Consider the following 17,202-nt stretch of genomic DNA (forward strand, 5'->3'; position numbering starts at 1 on the left):
GAATTACATTTATTGAAAAGGTATTTTTTGAAGGGACAAAGGATTGACACATATCCATGGTTGACACAAGACTGGATCAGGTGTTTTCACATAGTGATCTTGGGCACTGTCCCAAGAGGGTGAGAACAGAAGTACACAAAGCTTCTCGAGGACTGGCTCTGAGAATTCACACCGTCTCACCTCTGCCAGGTTTTATTGGCCGAAGCAGGCCAAATACTGAGGTCCATCTCCAATTCAAGGGGTAGAAAAAATTTTTTTTTTCTTAATTTGTTATTATAAGACAACAGAATGCATTTTGATGTTGATCCACAATGGGGAGGGGGTAGGCATGGTAAAGTGGAGGAACTTTGATTGGGCAAAGGAGAGGGAGGGTGGGGGGTTGCACAGGGGCAGGAAAGATGGTGAAATGAGGAAAAATGATTGTGGCTAGTAATTAGTGTAGCCCCAAGGAATGCTGGCTGGTGAAGATGATGCTCGAGGGTATTCGTCTGGGGTAAGCCTCCCATGAATGGAAGGAGATAGAAATTTCTGGGATTTCTTTCAGTCAGAATCCAGAGCAGAGGGAGGTCTGTCTGTTTTACACAGATGCTCCTCAATGGGGTCTGGGACAGGGTCTCTATGAGGAATAGAATGCCCCTATCCCCAAGCCAAGGCCAAGGGCGACCCCAAGAGTCCACAGAGAGGGGGAAGATGTTTAAAGAGGCGTCACAGCGCACCTCGCTCTGCAGCTGGGGGCCTGCTGTGCTCAGTCATCTGAGTGGGGGCCTGGTGGGAGTTCCTGGGGGCCAAATGTGGACCCAGATTCTGCTGCTGACTTCCCTCAGGAGATTCCGTTAACTGCGTGAACTGCAGGCAGAGGACAGGGCGTTTGAGGGCAGCCCACTGGTCTATTGCTTGGTGGGGCCAGAGGGGGTGAGCTTCCCAAGGGCCAATGGCCCCATGAAGTGGGCCACCATCATGAAAGCACCACCGTGAACTTCCATGGCGCCTGGGGGGGGGGGCTGTACTTCCAGGGCCAGAACAGGAAATTGACATCAGGAAACATGTCAGTCGGGAGGCTGCAGTGAAATACTGCCTGGTCAGGGATTGGTCGACCCCCGACTTCAGCACCAGTGAAAGTGGACCTTTGCCACTGAGTCTCTCTCCACTGCTCTGGCTCTGAGCGATCCAGCAAGGAAGGGAGAGAGGGACAATTAGGACAACCCTGTCCCCTTCACAAGCCTGGGGCAGGACTGAACTGAGCAGGAGGGGAGAGGTCCTGGGCCGATGTGGAGTCAAGGTTTCTATTTAGACCAGACGGATCCCTTTAACTGGGAGCGTGTGGTAGAATTGCCACAAAGGGATTAACTAGAGCAAGTGACAGGAAAGCTATGGAATCTGCTTGGGGTTGTTTTAAGGGGCAAGGAAGGTTTGAGGAGCACGTGTGAAGGCAGAGAAGGTTCTGGTCAACAGCACTGTGTGGCCAGCTGAAGTGTCCTGGGCGAGGCACCCAGGAGGTGCTGTGGTCTGGGTTCACAGGCTGGAGGCTTGGTTCCCAGGGTGGCCGTGTGTTGAGAGCTAGAAGGACTTTTAAGAGGGAGGGAGATTCTGGGGGGTCGTTAGGTCACTGGGAGGTGCTGGATGGGATTAGGTAGTTCTCCTGGAACCTCAAGTTCACAAGTTGCTTTAACAGAGCAAGACAGTCCCTCCCCACTCTCTGACATTTTATCTTTCCCTCTTACATATACTCCTGCCATCTGCCATGAAGGTCTCACCAGAGCTGATACCTCCAAAACGGTGAGTCAAGTGTTTCTTTTTTCTTTGAGCATTATGTGGCCTCAGGAATTTTTGTTACAGCAACAGAAAATGGGGAAACATGTAGAGACATAATTTAAAAGAGTTTGCCCAGCACACAGTTTGCCCAGGGTGTGCTTGGAGCCTACTGTGACCAGAAACTCTCTCCTAAGGCAGCCTTATCTGTTTTTAGACCTCATGTTAGAAATCTTTCCATGAATTGGCTTGAAATGTCTTCCTGTTTTTGCACCTGGAGCCCCACAGAAGAACTCCACCTCCTACGGACATTGGAACACAGAGGACAAGGCCTCCCCCAAGTTCATCCTTTCTCCACAGGGTCTTGGCCCTGACCCCTCTATCTCCTCCACCAGCCCAAGTGAAAACAGCAGTCGCTAGAGTTGTTGCCATGTGATTGCACTTATTTATTTTGAGTGTAAGGATGTTACGCTACAGCAGATCAACTAAGCCTTCCCTGCCGTCCATGGTGACCCAAGGGCGGAGCAGATGTGTCCCAATTGCAGGCTGGGGATCACCAAGCAGTCCAGACTGGCTCCTCCCGGTATCCATGTGGAGAGTGCCTGGGTCGGTGCTCTGACTGGCTTGAAGGGTGAGCAGGGTCATGGGGTTCACAGCAGGAAGCTGCAGCGGGGGCAGCAGCTGGGAATGTGCAAAAATGATTAAGTCACAGGCCAGTGATTAAGGCCTGGCCCGGAGCTGAGGGGGGATGTGCTGGAAGTTCATGTCCGGCAGCCTCCGAGGGTGGAGTCTGGGCCACACGGGCAGGGGTCTCGCTCCACGGGTGAGCGTCCCTGCGGCGTGGTACCCAGGTTTGTAGGGCGGGTGCCGGGGCCCTTTACTCGGCCACGTCGATCGACAGCATGGCCTTGATGGCGGGGAACTTGTTGCAGGAGAAGTCAGCCAGCAGCTGCTTGGTGCCACTCCGGGTTGGCAGGATCTCAAAACGGACCTTGGACTGCTCCTTGGGGCGCAGCGATGGCACGCTGGTGGGGAAGGGTACAGAGCAGTGTTGATGTGAGACTCACAGACCTGGGGCCCCATGGGCCTTCTGTGACCCCAACCCTGACCACTTCTTCAGCTCCCTCCAGCTGCTTCTCTTGGTCACCTGGACCCTCTAGCATTATGACACCTAACAGGGGACTGTGGGGGCAGATTCGTGGCCCTGTAAGCATGGGCCCTGAGGGCTGGCTCTTAGCTCTGGTGACTGGGACTTCCCAGGAGCTCAGGACTGGCGAACCCCCAAACCTAATGCAAATGCAGACTGTTGAGTCTCAAGACCACCTCCTCCTGCGCCCGCCCCCCCACCGCACCGAAAAAAATGAAGAACTCAAGGCCAGAGGGAGCTCTGTCTGTCCTGCCCAGGGCAGGCCTTCTGTCCCTCCTTTGCCATCCCCCCACCGGCCGCTCGGGCCTGGGACTCACTCGATCTTGAGGTTGCCCCGAAGCAGGCCACTGCCCTCCACCATCAGCACACAGTCCTTGACCGGCTCGTTCAGGGGGTTGGAGAAGATCATCTGCACATTCAAAGGCTTCTGCACCTGAGCCTGATCCAGCACCTGTGGAGGAGAACGGCCACCTGGTGAGGGCGGGGCAGGATGAGGTGGTGACACATGGGGGAGATGTCACTGAGAACATCCTGAAAAGGGGAGGGCCATTGATCTAGCCCTCGTAAGTGCCCGATGGCTCTCAACATCCAAGTAGGGGATTCTTAGCCAGCGCCATCAACCCCATGCTATGGAGGTGAGAACTAGGCTCGGAGGGAGAGAGGGTCTCTTGCAGCAGCCGAGCACAGGATGGCTTCTCTGCTACTCCGCAGGGAAGGACAGCCCCCTGCTTCCCAGAACAGCTCATCCCAACTGCCAGCTATTGGGGTGTTGGACATTTTTCATGCTGAACTTAATGACATTTTCTTGAGCCTCCCAGTAATTGGGCTTGTTTTTTTCACCTTGAAGCCAGACCCTCGCTTCCAAGGAGGCCCCATGGCTTCGGAGGCTGCTCAGATCCCGGCTCACAGCCAGAGCCCTTCGCTCCTTGTCACAGGTGTTAGATCCCCCCACCTCCATCCATGCCACTCTTCTTTGATGACAACCCAGTCTACTGATTTCCTTCTAAACTTTGGTTCTGGGTGTGTCATGTTGTGGTCTGGGTAGGGCTCCAACACTGAGCAGTCAAGGGTAAAGAAAGCGAAGCCAGGACTCGGGGTCAGAAATGTAACCTGGACTATTTAAGATGAAAGCTATTGTCTTTTTTTTTTGGTGGGGGGGGGTCGGGTACTGGTGATTGAACTCAGGGGCACTCGACCACTGAGTCACATCCCCAGCCCTATTCTATTTCATTTAGAGACAGGGTCTCACTGAGTTGTTTAGTGCCTCTCCATTGCCGAGGCTGCCTTTGAACTTGCCATCCTCCTGCCTCAGTCTCCTACGCCGCTGGGATTACAGGCATGTGCCACCACGCCCAGAGAAAGCTGTTATCCTTCTGCAAAGAGCTGGCCAGCACTCTGGACAGACATATCTGGTAAAGACCGACAATTATCCCTCCTGTACTAGAAGGGACCAAATGAGATCACAGACAGGGAGGAAAGTATTATGGAAATTGTGTGGCTGGGGGAATTCTTTTCTTCTGCTTTTAGGTTGCTGTGTTTTGTTAGTTTGGTTTTTGTTTCTCTTCTCATTAGTCCTCACAGCAACTCATTCCATAGTGACAAAGTGTTCAGACTAATGCAATAACTTGGGAAATCCACACACTAGAAGCAGCAGGGCCCAGCAGGTTCCAGAGCCTTCGCTCCTTTTGACAGGCCTTGCAATACCGACCAATAATTTGTGCATAATTCAAGTGGTCTCGAGACCATGATTTTAAGTGTATGGTATAATTTTAAGAGTGAAGCACTATTTTAGGCTGTTAGGATATAACATAAGTAGATGTCATATTTTTTCCATCGATATTGGAGATCTCCACGTGTTTGTTTCTTTTTCTTTATTGCTATTGACCATCTTCTCCTACTAACCCTGATCTGTAAATATACCGGAAGGAGAGCATGAGGACCACAGGTCACAGATTTGGAGGACGTCAACTTTTGGAACAGTATTTCGACTTTCTGACTCTACTGCCTAAGGTCCTCAATGCTAATTGTCAATCAGTGCCATTTGAGATAATAGGATTTTACCCAAATTGTTATCTTTTCATACAAATCACCTTGGCGAGTTTAAAAATCTGTGCTGTGCTCTGAGTGAGCGAGGCCTTGATTTGTTCAATCAAGTCAAGAACATCTCCATTGTCTGGAGGCTTCGAGGAGAGAACATGAGGGTAAGAAGGAAACTCAGGGACGTTTCATAAAGATTAAAGGTTGGCGATGGGACCCTTCTGGCCTGTGCGTGTTCTGATTTCCTTTGTAAAGATAAAGTAGCCTTGATATGGAGATCCAAAAGACGTAGGGTTAAAATGTTGAATAAAATATAACTCTAAGGAGGTCTGAGGATATTGGATAAAGGAACGGAATGGGGAAAAACAGCTTCATTTCAACACTCATCATTTTAAGGCAAAATGTTTTCATAACTGAGTTGGCTGCTAGCCACCGTCATTTTCTAGCCTGAGGCATTGGAACGGACACTTGGCCATCCGTTGTGTCAACAGAGATGGGGAGTGTGTCTTGGCAAAGCCTTGTGAAGAAAGAAGGCTATACAGTACAGGGAACACGAGGGGACTGACAGTGCCATCTGTCCCCCGGGTGGGGGTTGGAGGGAAGAATGCGAGCCCAGACCAACAGCTCTGGCCAACCATGACCCAAGGAGGGCGAGCTTTGTATTTTACAAATATGGATGATCTACTAAGAAACTGTGCAGTGAAAAGCCCGGAACACGGGGGCACCTGCCTTCTTGGGTTTACAGTCAGGGAGGGGAGCAAACCATTGTTCCAATAAACAAGAGATTTCAGCTGGGAAAAATGCATTGAAGGACGAAGATGGGCAGGCGGAGTGTATAACTGGGGAGCAGGCTTGATTTGGGGGTGTCAGGAAAGGCTTCCCAGGGGAAATGGCACCCTGAAAGGGAAGTGTCTTATTATCCCTATGAGAGAGAGTCGGTGCTGATACATCCTGAGGCCCAGATATGAGCTCATTTGATGCTCAGCCTGAGGTCAGAATTACTGCCTCTGCCTGCTGTCCTCACACGGGCCATCCAGGCACTGGGGAAGCTGTAGGGGGACAGACAGGCTTAGAGTCCACACAGACGCTCCTTCTTGGCACTGAAGAAGGGACAGAGTGGTAGCTGGGGCCCCTGCATGGCAGAGAGAGGGTCCTAGGGCTCAGCCACTTTGGATGCTGCTGTGGCGACCAACCTTGGAAAGGACGTAAGTTTAGGGGAAGGGGCCAGAGGTCTAGCCCTGGCTCTGGTAGGAACTGTCTGTTCCCCTTTCTCTGGGCCTTGCTTTACCTCCTTGTGAATGACAGGATATAAGAACCTAAGATTTGGCTTCTAAGAGTCCATGATTCCACAACCCTGGGCTCCAGAGGCTGGGGAGATGCGGGGAGTCAAGTCTGCTAGTTATCTGATCCATGGACGGTGACTGAGCGGCAGCCATGGAAGGACACTGGAGCTCTCCGTGGACCCTGGGATTCCCGAGCCTGGGCCTCTGGGATTCCTGGGCCCAGCATGGCCCGGAGTCCAGCACGTGCTCGGTAATAGTCCAACAGGCGGAAGCGAGCCCCTCCCCAGTCCTGCCTCACTGATGTCCCCAGTGGGTCAAGAATGGGAACCAAAGAAACAGCCAGCAACTGTGCCTGTTTATCTCTCCAGACAGGAAGCACACACTGTGGCCTGAGCAGAGCCCTGGGCTGATGCATTTGGCAGAGACCTGAGCCAAGCTGAGCCTGGTTCTCTACCATTTGTGCCGAGCTGCGGAGGCTGGGCACTGGGGGCTGAGGCACTCCCCCCATCCCCTTACCTCCAGGATCAGCGCAGGGTTGTCCAGGACGAGGTCCCGTTCCACCACCACCTCGTCCTCATCGGCCAGCTTGCATATGGCTGTGGTCCGGATCATGTTGTCTGCCTTCAGGTACTTTTCATACTGACCGTACGAGATCTTCACAGGATGCTGCACTTCTGTAAGAAGAAGCCAGGGGAATGGAGGGAGGGTGGGGATGGACCCTGCTGTCAAGCCAGGTCAAGCAGGGAGGAGAGTCCTCCCTGGGCCAGGCCCTGCGCTGGGTGGGCTCCAGGGCAGGGCCCAGGGAGGGCCCAGAGCTCCAGGGAGCTGGGCGGACTCTGGAAAGGATGGGCTTCGTCACCCCCTGCTTTGGAAAATGTTAAAGACAAGTTTCCTCCTAAATAGGCAGAGAGGAGTGGGAATGTTCACTGATTGCCCAATGGCAGTGACAATAACGATGACAACACAATAATAACCAGGGAGGGAAGCCAGGGTATCAGCTAAAGAAGTGCTTGGAGCCTTCCTAGTCATCTGATGACCTGGGATTCTATTGCAAAACCTTCCCCAACCCGCTTCTGGGCTCTCCTGCTTTGGAATCATCCACACGCCAGTGACAAAGCTTTGCAAGGCCACATTTTTCTAAATCATGTTGCTCCTCTTTCATGTCACAATAAAAATCTTCCATGGCTTTTGGCTACCTCAGAGATGGCGCCCAGACCCTCAGCTGGCCCTGCATTGTCTGTGACCAGCTCACCTCCACGTTTCTCATCATTCCTTACACAGAACAGGCACGTCTGCCCTTCTCCACCTGCCTCTTGTTCCCTACGTGGAACTGCTTTCCCTGGCCGGAGCCCATCTGTCCAGCTCCTCTCCAGGGTTCAGGGCATCTCCTATTCTGCTACTGCAGTCCACAGGCACTGCCTCTGCTCTGACGGCCCTGGACACTGTTCTCCCTCATACGGTTGTGCTGCTTTTGATCCAGGGAGAGAATTTGCCATGACTGTTCCCAGAATGGAAAAGACAGTCTCTTGCATCAGATGCTCCAACCCTCTCAGTGACTGAACTCTCTTGATCCAAACCTGAGGTTCAGAGAGGGCAAGAGACTTACCTAGGATCAACCAGCAAGCACTAGACAGCATCAAGTCCCCAGGACCATTGTGCCTGCCTCCCCACCTCTTTCCCATTTTGGTCCTCTGTCTCTTGCTAAAGGACGTTTTTAACCCATTTCCCTTATGTGGATTATTTTTGGCCTCCAGAAATAGCTTCTTCCAGGGCTGGGGGTGTAGCTCAGTGGTAGAATGCTTCCCTATCATGTGTGAGGCCCTGGGTTCAGTTCCTACTACCACACACTACACACACACACACACACACACACACACACACACAAACCCACGAAAACAAACAATACAAAATCCTCCTTTGAGTTTCAAAGGTAAATAATATCACCTCTATGTGTATGTAGGAAGCAACAATCAAAAACAAACTAGCGATAAATAGAGTAGCGCGAGGAAAAGAGGGAGAAAGAGAAGAGGAGGGAGGGAGGGACAAACAGAATTGAAATGGAATCCCATGCCTGTATGATTTTGTCAAAATGAACCCAACTACTATGTATAACTGTAATGCTGTAATTAAAAAGAAATAAACACTGGCGTGGCTGCATCAATATAGTAGGCTGATTTTAAGTCCTTTGAGTATACAGAGGAATGAGATAGCTAGATCAAATGGTGGTTCCCTTCCAAATTTTCTGAGGAATCTCCATACTGCTTTCCAGAATGGTTGTACCAATTTTCAGTCCCACCAGCAATCCCATGACTGTCCCCAGTGTGCCTTTTCTGTATAGCAGCTCAACTCACAGTAGCTAAACTATGGAATGACCTAGGTGCCCTTCAACAGGTGAATGGATAAAGAAAATGTGGTATATATACACAATACAACATGACTCCGCCTTAAAGAACAACAAAATTTTGGCATTTGCAAGTAAATGGATGGAGCTGGAGAATATCATGCTAAGGGAAATCAGCCAGACTCAAAAAACCAAAGGCTGAATGTTTTCTCTGATATGCAGATGCTAATTCACAACGAGTGGGTGGCTAGGTAAAACCAGAGGTACTTTGGATGAGACAGAGGGGAGTGAAGGGAGGGGGTAGTAAGGATAGTAGAATGAATCAGACGGTGTTACCCTATGGGCATATGTGACAACATGACCAGTGGGATTCTACATCGTGCACAACCAGAAGAAGGAGAAGTTATACTCCATTTATGTATGATGTGCCATAATGCATTCTACTGTCATATATAATAATCAGAACAAATTTTAAAAACATTTTAAAAAGTTGTTTCTGATATTTAAAACATTTCTACCAAAATCTGCCACAAGAGACTGGTGGAGGATGCTGCCTTCTGACAGGTGAAGCACTTCTCAATTTCTCTGCAGACACAATTCTTTCATGATGGGCTCCATCATTAATCAGTTTCCATCGTGTGAAGCAAATAGCTACCCCGCCCTTGCTAATCGGCTTTGTAAGTCCAAACTTTTCATCACAGCTGGAAGGATTTTGCCAGGGTGGGCATACCTGCATTCTGATCCCACAAAACCCGGCTGGCTTCCTCTGCTCCACCTCTTCCCTCCCCACTTGCCTGCACCACCCTGGGGCAAGGAGTCACTGTTCCTCCCAAATGCTCAAAGCTCCAAGAAAACCTGTCACTTTGTCAGGAATCAAGAACTCCACTCACACCCTGGGAGGCTTCGAGACCCTGTGGTCTATGACAGTCCACCTGGGGCTGAACCTGAAAAGCGATCCCTGGTGAGGGGAAGTGAGGTGGGGGCAGGGTGAAGGTGGGAATGGTGACATGGCAAACAGGCTCTGGAAACCAAGGATGAAGACCTTGGCATTGCCACTCACAGGCTTTGATGCCATCTCTAAACATGGACACTAATATCTACCCTCTTGGAGAAGATTTGAACAAAGTAGTATTTAAGGACACTCTGCAAATTGCTGGGGTGTGTATGCCTGTGCTGTGACTATGAGCTGCCAACGTCTCCTTCCCTCCCTCTCCTAGGGTGTAAGAGGATTTTGGTCGATACCATCACGACTTAATGCTGTTCATAGAGATGGTAACTGCCAAGCACTCAAATCTGAGGCTTATCCGCCTTCATTCCTCTGTCCCCAGTCAGCTAGTTCACCGGGAGCCCAGCAGGAGCCCTCCTGTTCTCCACAGACTGCTAACTACTTTGCACCGCTTAGAGGACGAGTTACCTTCTTCAGATTCCAGGGATATGATGGCAGAGTCCTTCCACACCTCGTGGACAAGTGTGCCATTGTAGACGATGGTCCAGGCGGTCATGTGCACGGCCACCGTCTTTCGGTCCTGGCTCTGGTTCTTGAGCAGCAGGATTAGGTTGACTTCTTGGCCTACTTCCAGCACACCGTTGACCTTGAACCTCCCAGAGATGCTGGGCGACGACCCCTCTCCTTCCTCACTCTCGGCCGATGTTGGCGTGATGGAGGCACTGGGTTTCAGTTTTTTCATTGCCCGTTGTTGCACTTGTCGTTCCTCACTAGAACCTGGGTGTTGGGAAAAGGCAGCAGCATCTCAGAGAGGTGGCAGCAACTGGGAGAGAAGGTCAGTGGCCTACTTGGAAGGGGGGTCCTGGAACTAACACTGGCTCTACTGCTCTGCCACCATGACACTCAAAGCAAGATATCCATGCATACTCCTAACCGAGGCTCCCAGGCTGCTGTTCACCGGTCCTTTCTCCAATCGGGTCAATATTGTCATGAGGCTGGTCTGCTCCTGCCCAAGATGACTATATGGCTTGATCATTCTCTTGTGTCAAGTTAGATTTCTTTCTTTTTTTCTGGTACTGGAAATTGAACTCAGAGTGATCTTACCACCCAGCCCTTTTTTTTTTTTTTTTTTTTTTAAATTTTAAGACAGGATCTTACTTAATTACCCAGGCTACCCTTAAACCCGAGATCCTCCTACCTTAGCACAGGTGTATTTTTTATTTTTTTTAAAGGTTTTTATGGGACTTAACAGGCCATTTTAAAGTAAATAATAAAAACTGAGCTGAAAAAGGTTAGGATGAATTCATAAGAAAAAAAATATATAAAAACCAAAGTTATGATTTAGACCTGATTTTGTTTAAAAAAAAAACAACTCAAAAACACTTCCCTGTGTTCCCCTGCCTTGTGTCTAAAGGCACTTTAAAAGTCAGAGAGTGACATTTCTGTCTGTGCCAGTCAACTAGAAATTCCCGTGGCTGGTATGGTTCCAAGTTGTGAATAAAAGGGTGGGTTTTCTGATTCTGATGCAGTTGAGGGTGCTGCCCAATATGAGGGGGATAAGGAACCCTTGGAGAGTGACAATTATGTACCCCAAAAGGGCTCTGGGGGCAATAAAAGCTGAGTAACCAACTACTGGCCTCTGCCAGGCTGACTCAGCAGCCTGAGGCCGGCTACACAGTGTGAGGCTCCCTGCCTGAACCCGGAGAAGGAGAAGGAGAGTTCTCCCAGGAATCTGGAAGAATGACCACGCTGACCTCTGTAGGCCACCCGATGGACCCTTGATCCCTCAACCAACCCGTGACATTTCTAAGGCGCCAGGTGACTTATGATCAGCACTTTACAACTTGGTGAGCTCTTGCCTGTAGGTTATAGGCAGAGACTTCAGAGGCTGAGGGATCCAAGCACATCAGGCTAAGAGGTGACTGGGCCGAGCCACGCTGGGGATTAGATGCAGAGGAGGAAGGGACCTTCTAGAGCCCTGCCCTAAGGTTCCTCCCACACGCCCTATTGAAAGGAGGCAGCCAGATTGATTACCGGAGCCAAGAGCTGCTGGTAGGCTGGGTTCCTTTGGATGCCCTTCCATTGTCTGGTCCGCTGTCAGTCCATGCCCAGGGCTGTGAGCCAGCTGGGAGCGCGCAGGGATCTGAGCCTTCTATGCCCAGGACCTCCAAGCAGGTGTGTTTGCACAATGAGGCTCAGCGCTTAGATGCCTATATAGGTCACCTGCTAGGCTTACTCAATACTAAACTTCCTGCTGCTGTTTTCTCCCTGTGGTGTTGCTGTTGTGTAAATGCTTAGCAACCCATTTTATGAGCTTTTCCTCCCTGGGGCCCTCAGAGACAAGCTGGTATTATCAGGTAAGAAAAACTGGGCAACACTGGTCAGGGTGATCTGTCTTGCTCATGCCAGGGCTGAGGCATTTCCAGGAGTTTTGCAGGGACCTCCTACTTAGCCTCTCTCCATTGCTTAGGGGGTTTGGCTGGGTTATCCAGAGCCCCGGAAGAGCAGGATCAAGGTGCAGGAATAATAGGAGACTCATAGGCTCCTATATGCAAGTAAGCAGTGCCTTGAGAAGTCATTATTCCAGGGAGGTTACCGATGTTAAGATAGGCTACCACACTATTTATTAAGTCCTCTGTAGATGCACACTGCATACAGCCCTATATTTAAATCCAACTGAAGACAGGTATTGCCATTCCCATGTTCCCAGTGAGGAAACCAGGAATCTGAGATCATATGAAACCTGCTTGAGGTTGTTCTCTGTACACCTGTTTCTGCATCATGACATTGTTGAAAAACCCTCCTTCTCCATCTGCCTCCCCCAGGACCCTGTCTGCCGTGCTCTCTTGTTGCATGCCCCGGGCCCAAGCCTGGAGCAGGCACTCAAGAATGGCTGGGGAGAGCTGTCAGCATAAAAATGGAGTTGCTGGTGTCAACCCTAACCAAAATAATAATAATAATAATAATAATAATAATAATAATAATAATAATTCTCATGTGATGGACTGACAGCAACAAACTCAAAAGACTCTGCCAGAACCAAGAGTTTTCACAGAGGCCACCACAGCCAGACACAAAAATGACCTCTACAAGGACATCTTCCCAGCGACTGTTAACCCTTGGGCTGATGTCACTCTGGTTATTAATTATTCTGCCCAAAGTTTATTGCATCAAAATATCTGATGTAATCTTTGTTTTTTGCCTTAAAAAACGTCTCCTTGTCTCACTCTCTTTGCACACACCCACCGTTCACTATGGTACGTGTATTCCCATTACAATGCTCTGCCATTCCCAAATAAATATAACTTATTTTTGGAGAACCCTGGCTCTAATTATTTATTTTTTTAGATTTGACAGGTTCCCTGCCTGCTTATGGACTGACAGAAGGTTTATCTGACCTCCACTCTGGGGATAGCCTGCAGAGATAGGTGGAGGCCAAACTGAGGCCATCAATCTCATGTATTTCTCAAAAATCTCCTCTTCTGTAAACTTTGGACAACACCAGGAAGAGCCAGAAGTTGCTCAAAAGATTTCAAGCTTATTTTAGGGGGCACTGTGAGCACCTTTGCAAGAGTTCTCCTCTTGACCTTGGGAATCAGCTGCAAGGAACAATGCATCAACTATTTCCAAACATTTCAGAAAGAGTGAACCATTGAACCCATTAAGGAGTGACCATGACCTGCTAGAACAAGTGCTACATTACTCTGGGCTATTTCTAACCATGAACTTCACCTTCACAGGCCACCACCGAGAATCAACCACTCTGCTGCTGGTTCCAAAAACAATTTCCAAGCAACAGATGGAGCTGGAGTGCAGGGAGCTCCATAACACCTGGCCTTTCAAGGCCACCCCAAGGACCAGCGCTGGTGTGCATGCTGGAGGTTTTGGGGACTCGAGCGTTGGCCTTACCATGCGATCACACCTCATCTGGCTTTTTGGGAAGCCTCTAAATGAACATAGCCCAGGCCTGTGTCTCTAGGTTTATTTGTCCCTTTCTTGTTTTCAAATGGAGGATAGGGGAGCAGGAGGACAGGAAAATCTTTCCCCAAACCTCGGGGATCTTCATGAGTAACATGTCTCCCCTGTGAGGTTCAGTCCTAGTGCTTCCCCAGCTGTGCACTGACAAGGAGACACAGCTGGAGCTGAGCTGGGCAGACCGCTCCCTGTGCCCTGAAGCAAACTTCTACGGCAACAGCAGCTACTATTGACATTCCTGTCCCCACTGTCAGGGCAGCTGCCAAGGGCATTGCATGCCAAGGAGCCATCCTCCCATTCAGGCAGAAGTAGCTGAGAAAGGTGGCGGGGGAATGAGGCCTTTTCTCCTCTCCAGCCTCAAAACTGCCCACCCACCCTGGAGCCTTGCGGGGCCAGCCATCAGGGCCCTCTTACCTTCTGGGTACTTGTACTTCTCCGTGACATCCATGCGAGAGTAGCTGCCCACCGCCTTGGTGCTGATGAATTGGCCAATGCTGTGAGTGTCCACGCCGTTCTGCTTCTGGCTGCCATTGGAAGAATTATAGATCCAGGTGATGCGGTCAGCGTTCACTTCCGCAAAGATGAAGGGCATGTCGAAATTCAGGTCCACATCACCCTCTCGGATGGCGTTCACCGAAGCTGGGCCGCACTGGAACACTCCTGGTGGACAGGACGAGAGGTTGGGTGTGTAGATGCTAAGGCCCGACCCATCTGCCACCGCCTTGCAGAGCCTGCTTCTCTGAGGACCTTCTGCCGTCATGCCAGCCCCCTGCCTCTGCCCTGGCCAAGCTCCTTCAGTGGGGACGGTGTGCCCGACTCATCTGGACTCAGTGGGCACCTTCCCATTGCTATCTTTCTGCGATGGCACCCTTCTCCAACTCCACCCTTACCTAACCCTGGCTCCATCCAGCCTCCCTGGGTGCCTAATCTCAACTGGTCCAGGCCTGTCGATCTGTTTCCTAAAGAAGATAGTCTTCCCTGTCTTGTGCTCATGGCCACTGTCTCTTTTCTTCCTCTGTGAATCACTGTGGCCTCCAAGGTCACTGCTCTCTTATTCCTGGAAGACTCCTCCAATGCCCAGCCCCCAGGATCTCTTGCTTCTCTGAGCTCTCATGCCCTGATCTTCACCTTCCTCCTCTGGCACACAGCACAGGGAGCTTAGGTTTGAAAGAACAACTCAAAATGAAGGTGCTAGACAAGACAGCTGTGGAGGAAAGAAAAGCAAGAGGAAAGGCCCCAAGAGAGCCTGGGACCCCAGCCCTGATGGGAGAGAGGAGGGAGAGAGGCCAGGGGTCAGAATTCAGGCCTGGAACAGAGATGCGATATGGTGGCCTGTTGGAAGGAGAGCTGTGTGTGAGGCCACCCAGGGAGGAGAGGGGACTGCTGTGGTCACAATCCTGGGGTCTGGGGTAGAGCAGAGAACGTGGAATAAATCCCAAGGGCCAAAGGGAGCCATGAGGTTTCTGTGCTGGGAAGGACAAGCTGCTGGAAGTCACCTGGCACATGCCGGGGCCTCTCCCGTGGGAGTAGCAGCCAGACGAGGTGCAGAGGAGGCACCATGTTAAGTAGCAGCCCGAGCCAGAAGAGATGAGGAGGGGGGAAACTATTTTTTAAAACAGTGTTAAAAACCATGTTACACTTTGCAGTGAGGGACAGGCCTTTTAGGTTTCTACTTGTGTCGCTGTCCTGCTGTAAATAATGGGGAGGCTCATGACTTGAAGCTAAGCCCAAAGCAAGGCCAGCAGAGGGTTACCTTGGCTCCTTTCCTGGGGGGTAGCATCCAACACCTGCCATCCGTTGAATATGGGCCCCAGGTCATTTCGCATAAACCAGGCTTCATTCCAGACGTGGAAATTCCTGCAGATAGAACCAGAGACTGCAGAACCTGCCTAAGGTCACACAGCAGACAAGTGGCACAACACCACATCCCTGACCTGGCAGCAGAGCACCCTGGTCCTCATCAGGTGAGTTAACTCTGTGCCAGCTACTGTACAATGGGTTGGGTGAGCACTGTCCCACAGGAATCCGAACAGACTGTGAAATGGGTACTACTTTTAGATTCATTTCATAAAAAGGGAAACTGAGGCTCAGAGACACTGAGCAGCTAGCAATGACGGAGTCAAAGTCTAAACCCAGACGTGCCTAACTTTCAAAGCCAAAGCCTTGCCCACCATGGTCCACTGCCTTTCTGGGGAGCAGAATGAATAGAAGGCAGCTGGCCAAATAGTCTGTATCCTCTTGGGGACATTGCTGTATCCGGTGTGCGCTGACAGTGAGTGGAGTTGCAGCAGGGGTGACATCCTGCCAAGGGACACACACACTCTCTTGCTGAGGCCTGAATGGAAACACGACCCAGATCAGCCCTGGGGAGGTCTTCATCCACAACAGCACTCTGTGTCCCGTCTGCAAACTTCTGTCACTGTTTGCCCCTCGCCAGGCACAATTAGCTACAGCGACATGGGCCCTACAAACTAAAGCCCATAGCTCTGCTTTTGGTTTGGAGGATAAACATAGGACACATGGACATTTTTGAATGTGGAAATAAATACTGCAAAAAAAAAAAAAGGAAAAAGAAAACAAAAACAACAACATGAAAGTAAACAAAGTCCGAAGGTTTTGGAGGAGAGTCAAAACTTGGAGGATGAGTTGTACTTTATGTGACTTTACCCCAAGGAGGGGCTATGGTAAGGGAAAAGTAAAGGACAGTAAAATAGATAACCCAATATCCTTCTGGCCTGAAGACCCAGGAAACAGATCCTGGGCTAACTAGGATAGCTAGAGAGAGAGGGGGAGTGTTCTGAAAAGAAAGAATCAGGGAAAAGGTGCCCCAAGTTTGTCTATAAACTCTATCCCAGCCTCTGAGTGGCCCCTGCATCACACATGTATGAGACACATCACACACAATGCAACTTAAGATGAAAGAAAGAACTGAGATTGGAGCTTCTTCACTTACAGGTGAGAGGATTTGCAGTGAGTCTCCCCACAGCGGATTACTCAAACAAAATAACAGAAAACAGACACAGTCTGTACAATCTAAAATGACTCAACATGCAAAGAGCCAGAAAAAAAATGTGACTTATTCTCAAAGGGAAAGACAATCAATGGAGATGAACTGTAAAATTATGTGGATGTCGAAATTATTATACAAGGACTTTAAAGCAGCTACTATCACCATGTTCAAAGAAATAAAGGTAAATATGGTAGTCATGAATGAAAAGACAGGAGCTCCTTGGCAGGGAAACACAAAATATTTAGAAAAGAACCAAATGGAATTTTTTAACTGAAAAAAGATCAATTAACTGAAATGAAATCATTCAACGGGCAGACTTCATAGTAGAATAGAGATGACAGAGGAAAGGATGAATAAACTTGAAGACAAGGGAGAAAAAAAAATTGAAACAAAATTGATAAAGTAAAAATTGTTAGAGTTGCAACCCACACGCTAGATAGAGATTTACTAGATTAAAACTATACTTACAAAGACATAAAAAAAAAAAAAGACAAAAAGAAACACATGACCATCAAGGGCAATGAGCAGGAGATTTTTCATAAGAAATACAAATGGTCAATAAACATGATAATGATTTTAACCTCACCACCATTAAAATAAAATTAAAATGATGGAGAGAAACCATTACAATGACACAAAGGTTACATCTATTAGACTGGCAAACATAAAAGCACAGTATGACAGGTTCATGTTGTTCTCCTTTCCCGGTGGGAA

General features: G+C 49.6%; 1 protein-coding gene across 2 annotated transcripts in view; it reads right to left on the bottom strand.

Moving 5' to 3' along the window:
• Window positions 1-2,171: 2,171 nt before the first annotated feature.
• Tgm3 (transglutaminase 3) overlaps window positions 2,172-17,202 on the bottom strand; it is a 63,956-nt gene continuing 48,925 nt past the window's right edge. For both annotated transcript variants that reach the window (XM_021723219.3, XM_040274767.2), the window contains exons 8-13: window positions 15,232-15,335; window positions 13,893-14,138; window positions 9,972-10,280; window positions 6,733-6,890; window positions 3,214-3,347; window positions 2,172-2,774 (exon numbers count right to left, since the gene is read on the bottom strand). In XM_021723219.3, the coding sequence (XP_021578894.2) occupies window positions 2,627-2,774; window positions 3,214-3,347; window positions 6,733-6,890; window positions 9,972-10,280; window positions 13,893-14,138; window positions 15,232-15,335 (1,099 nt within the window). In that variant the 3' untranslated portion in view covers window positions 2,172-2,626. The remainder of the gene's footprint in view (window positions 2,775-3,213; window positions 3,348-6,732; window positions 6,891-9,971; window positions 10,281-13,892; window positions 14,139-15,231; window positions 15,336-17,202) is intronic.

Source organism: Ictidomys tridecemlineatus, chromosome 5 (assembly GCF_052094955.1).
Source record: "Ictidomys tridecemlineatus isolate mIctTri1 chromosome 5, mIctTri1.hap1, whole genome shotgun sequence".
In the NCBI taxonomy this organism is placed as follows: Eukaryota; Metazoa; Chordata; class Mammalia; order Rodentia; family Sciuridae; genus Ictidomys; species Ictidomys tridecemlineatus.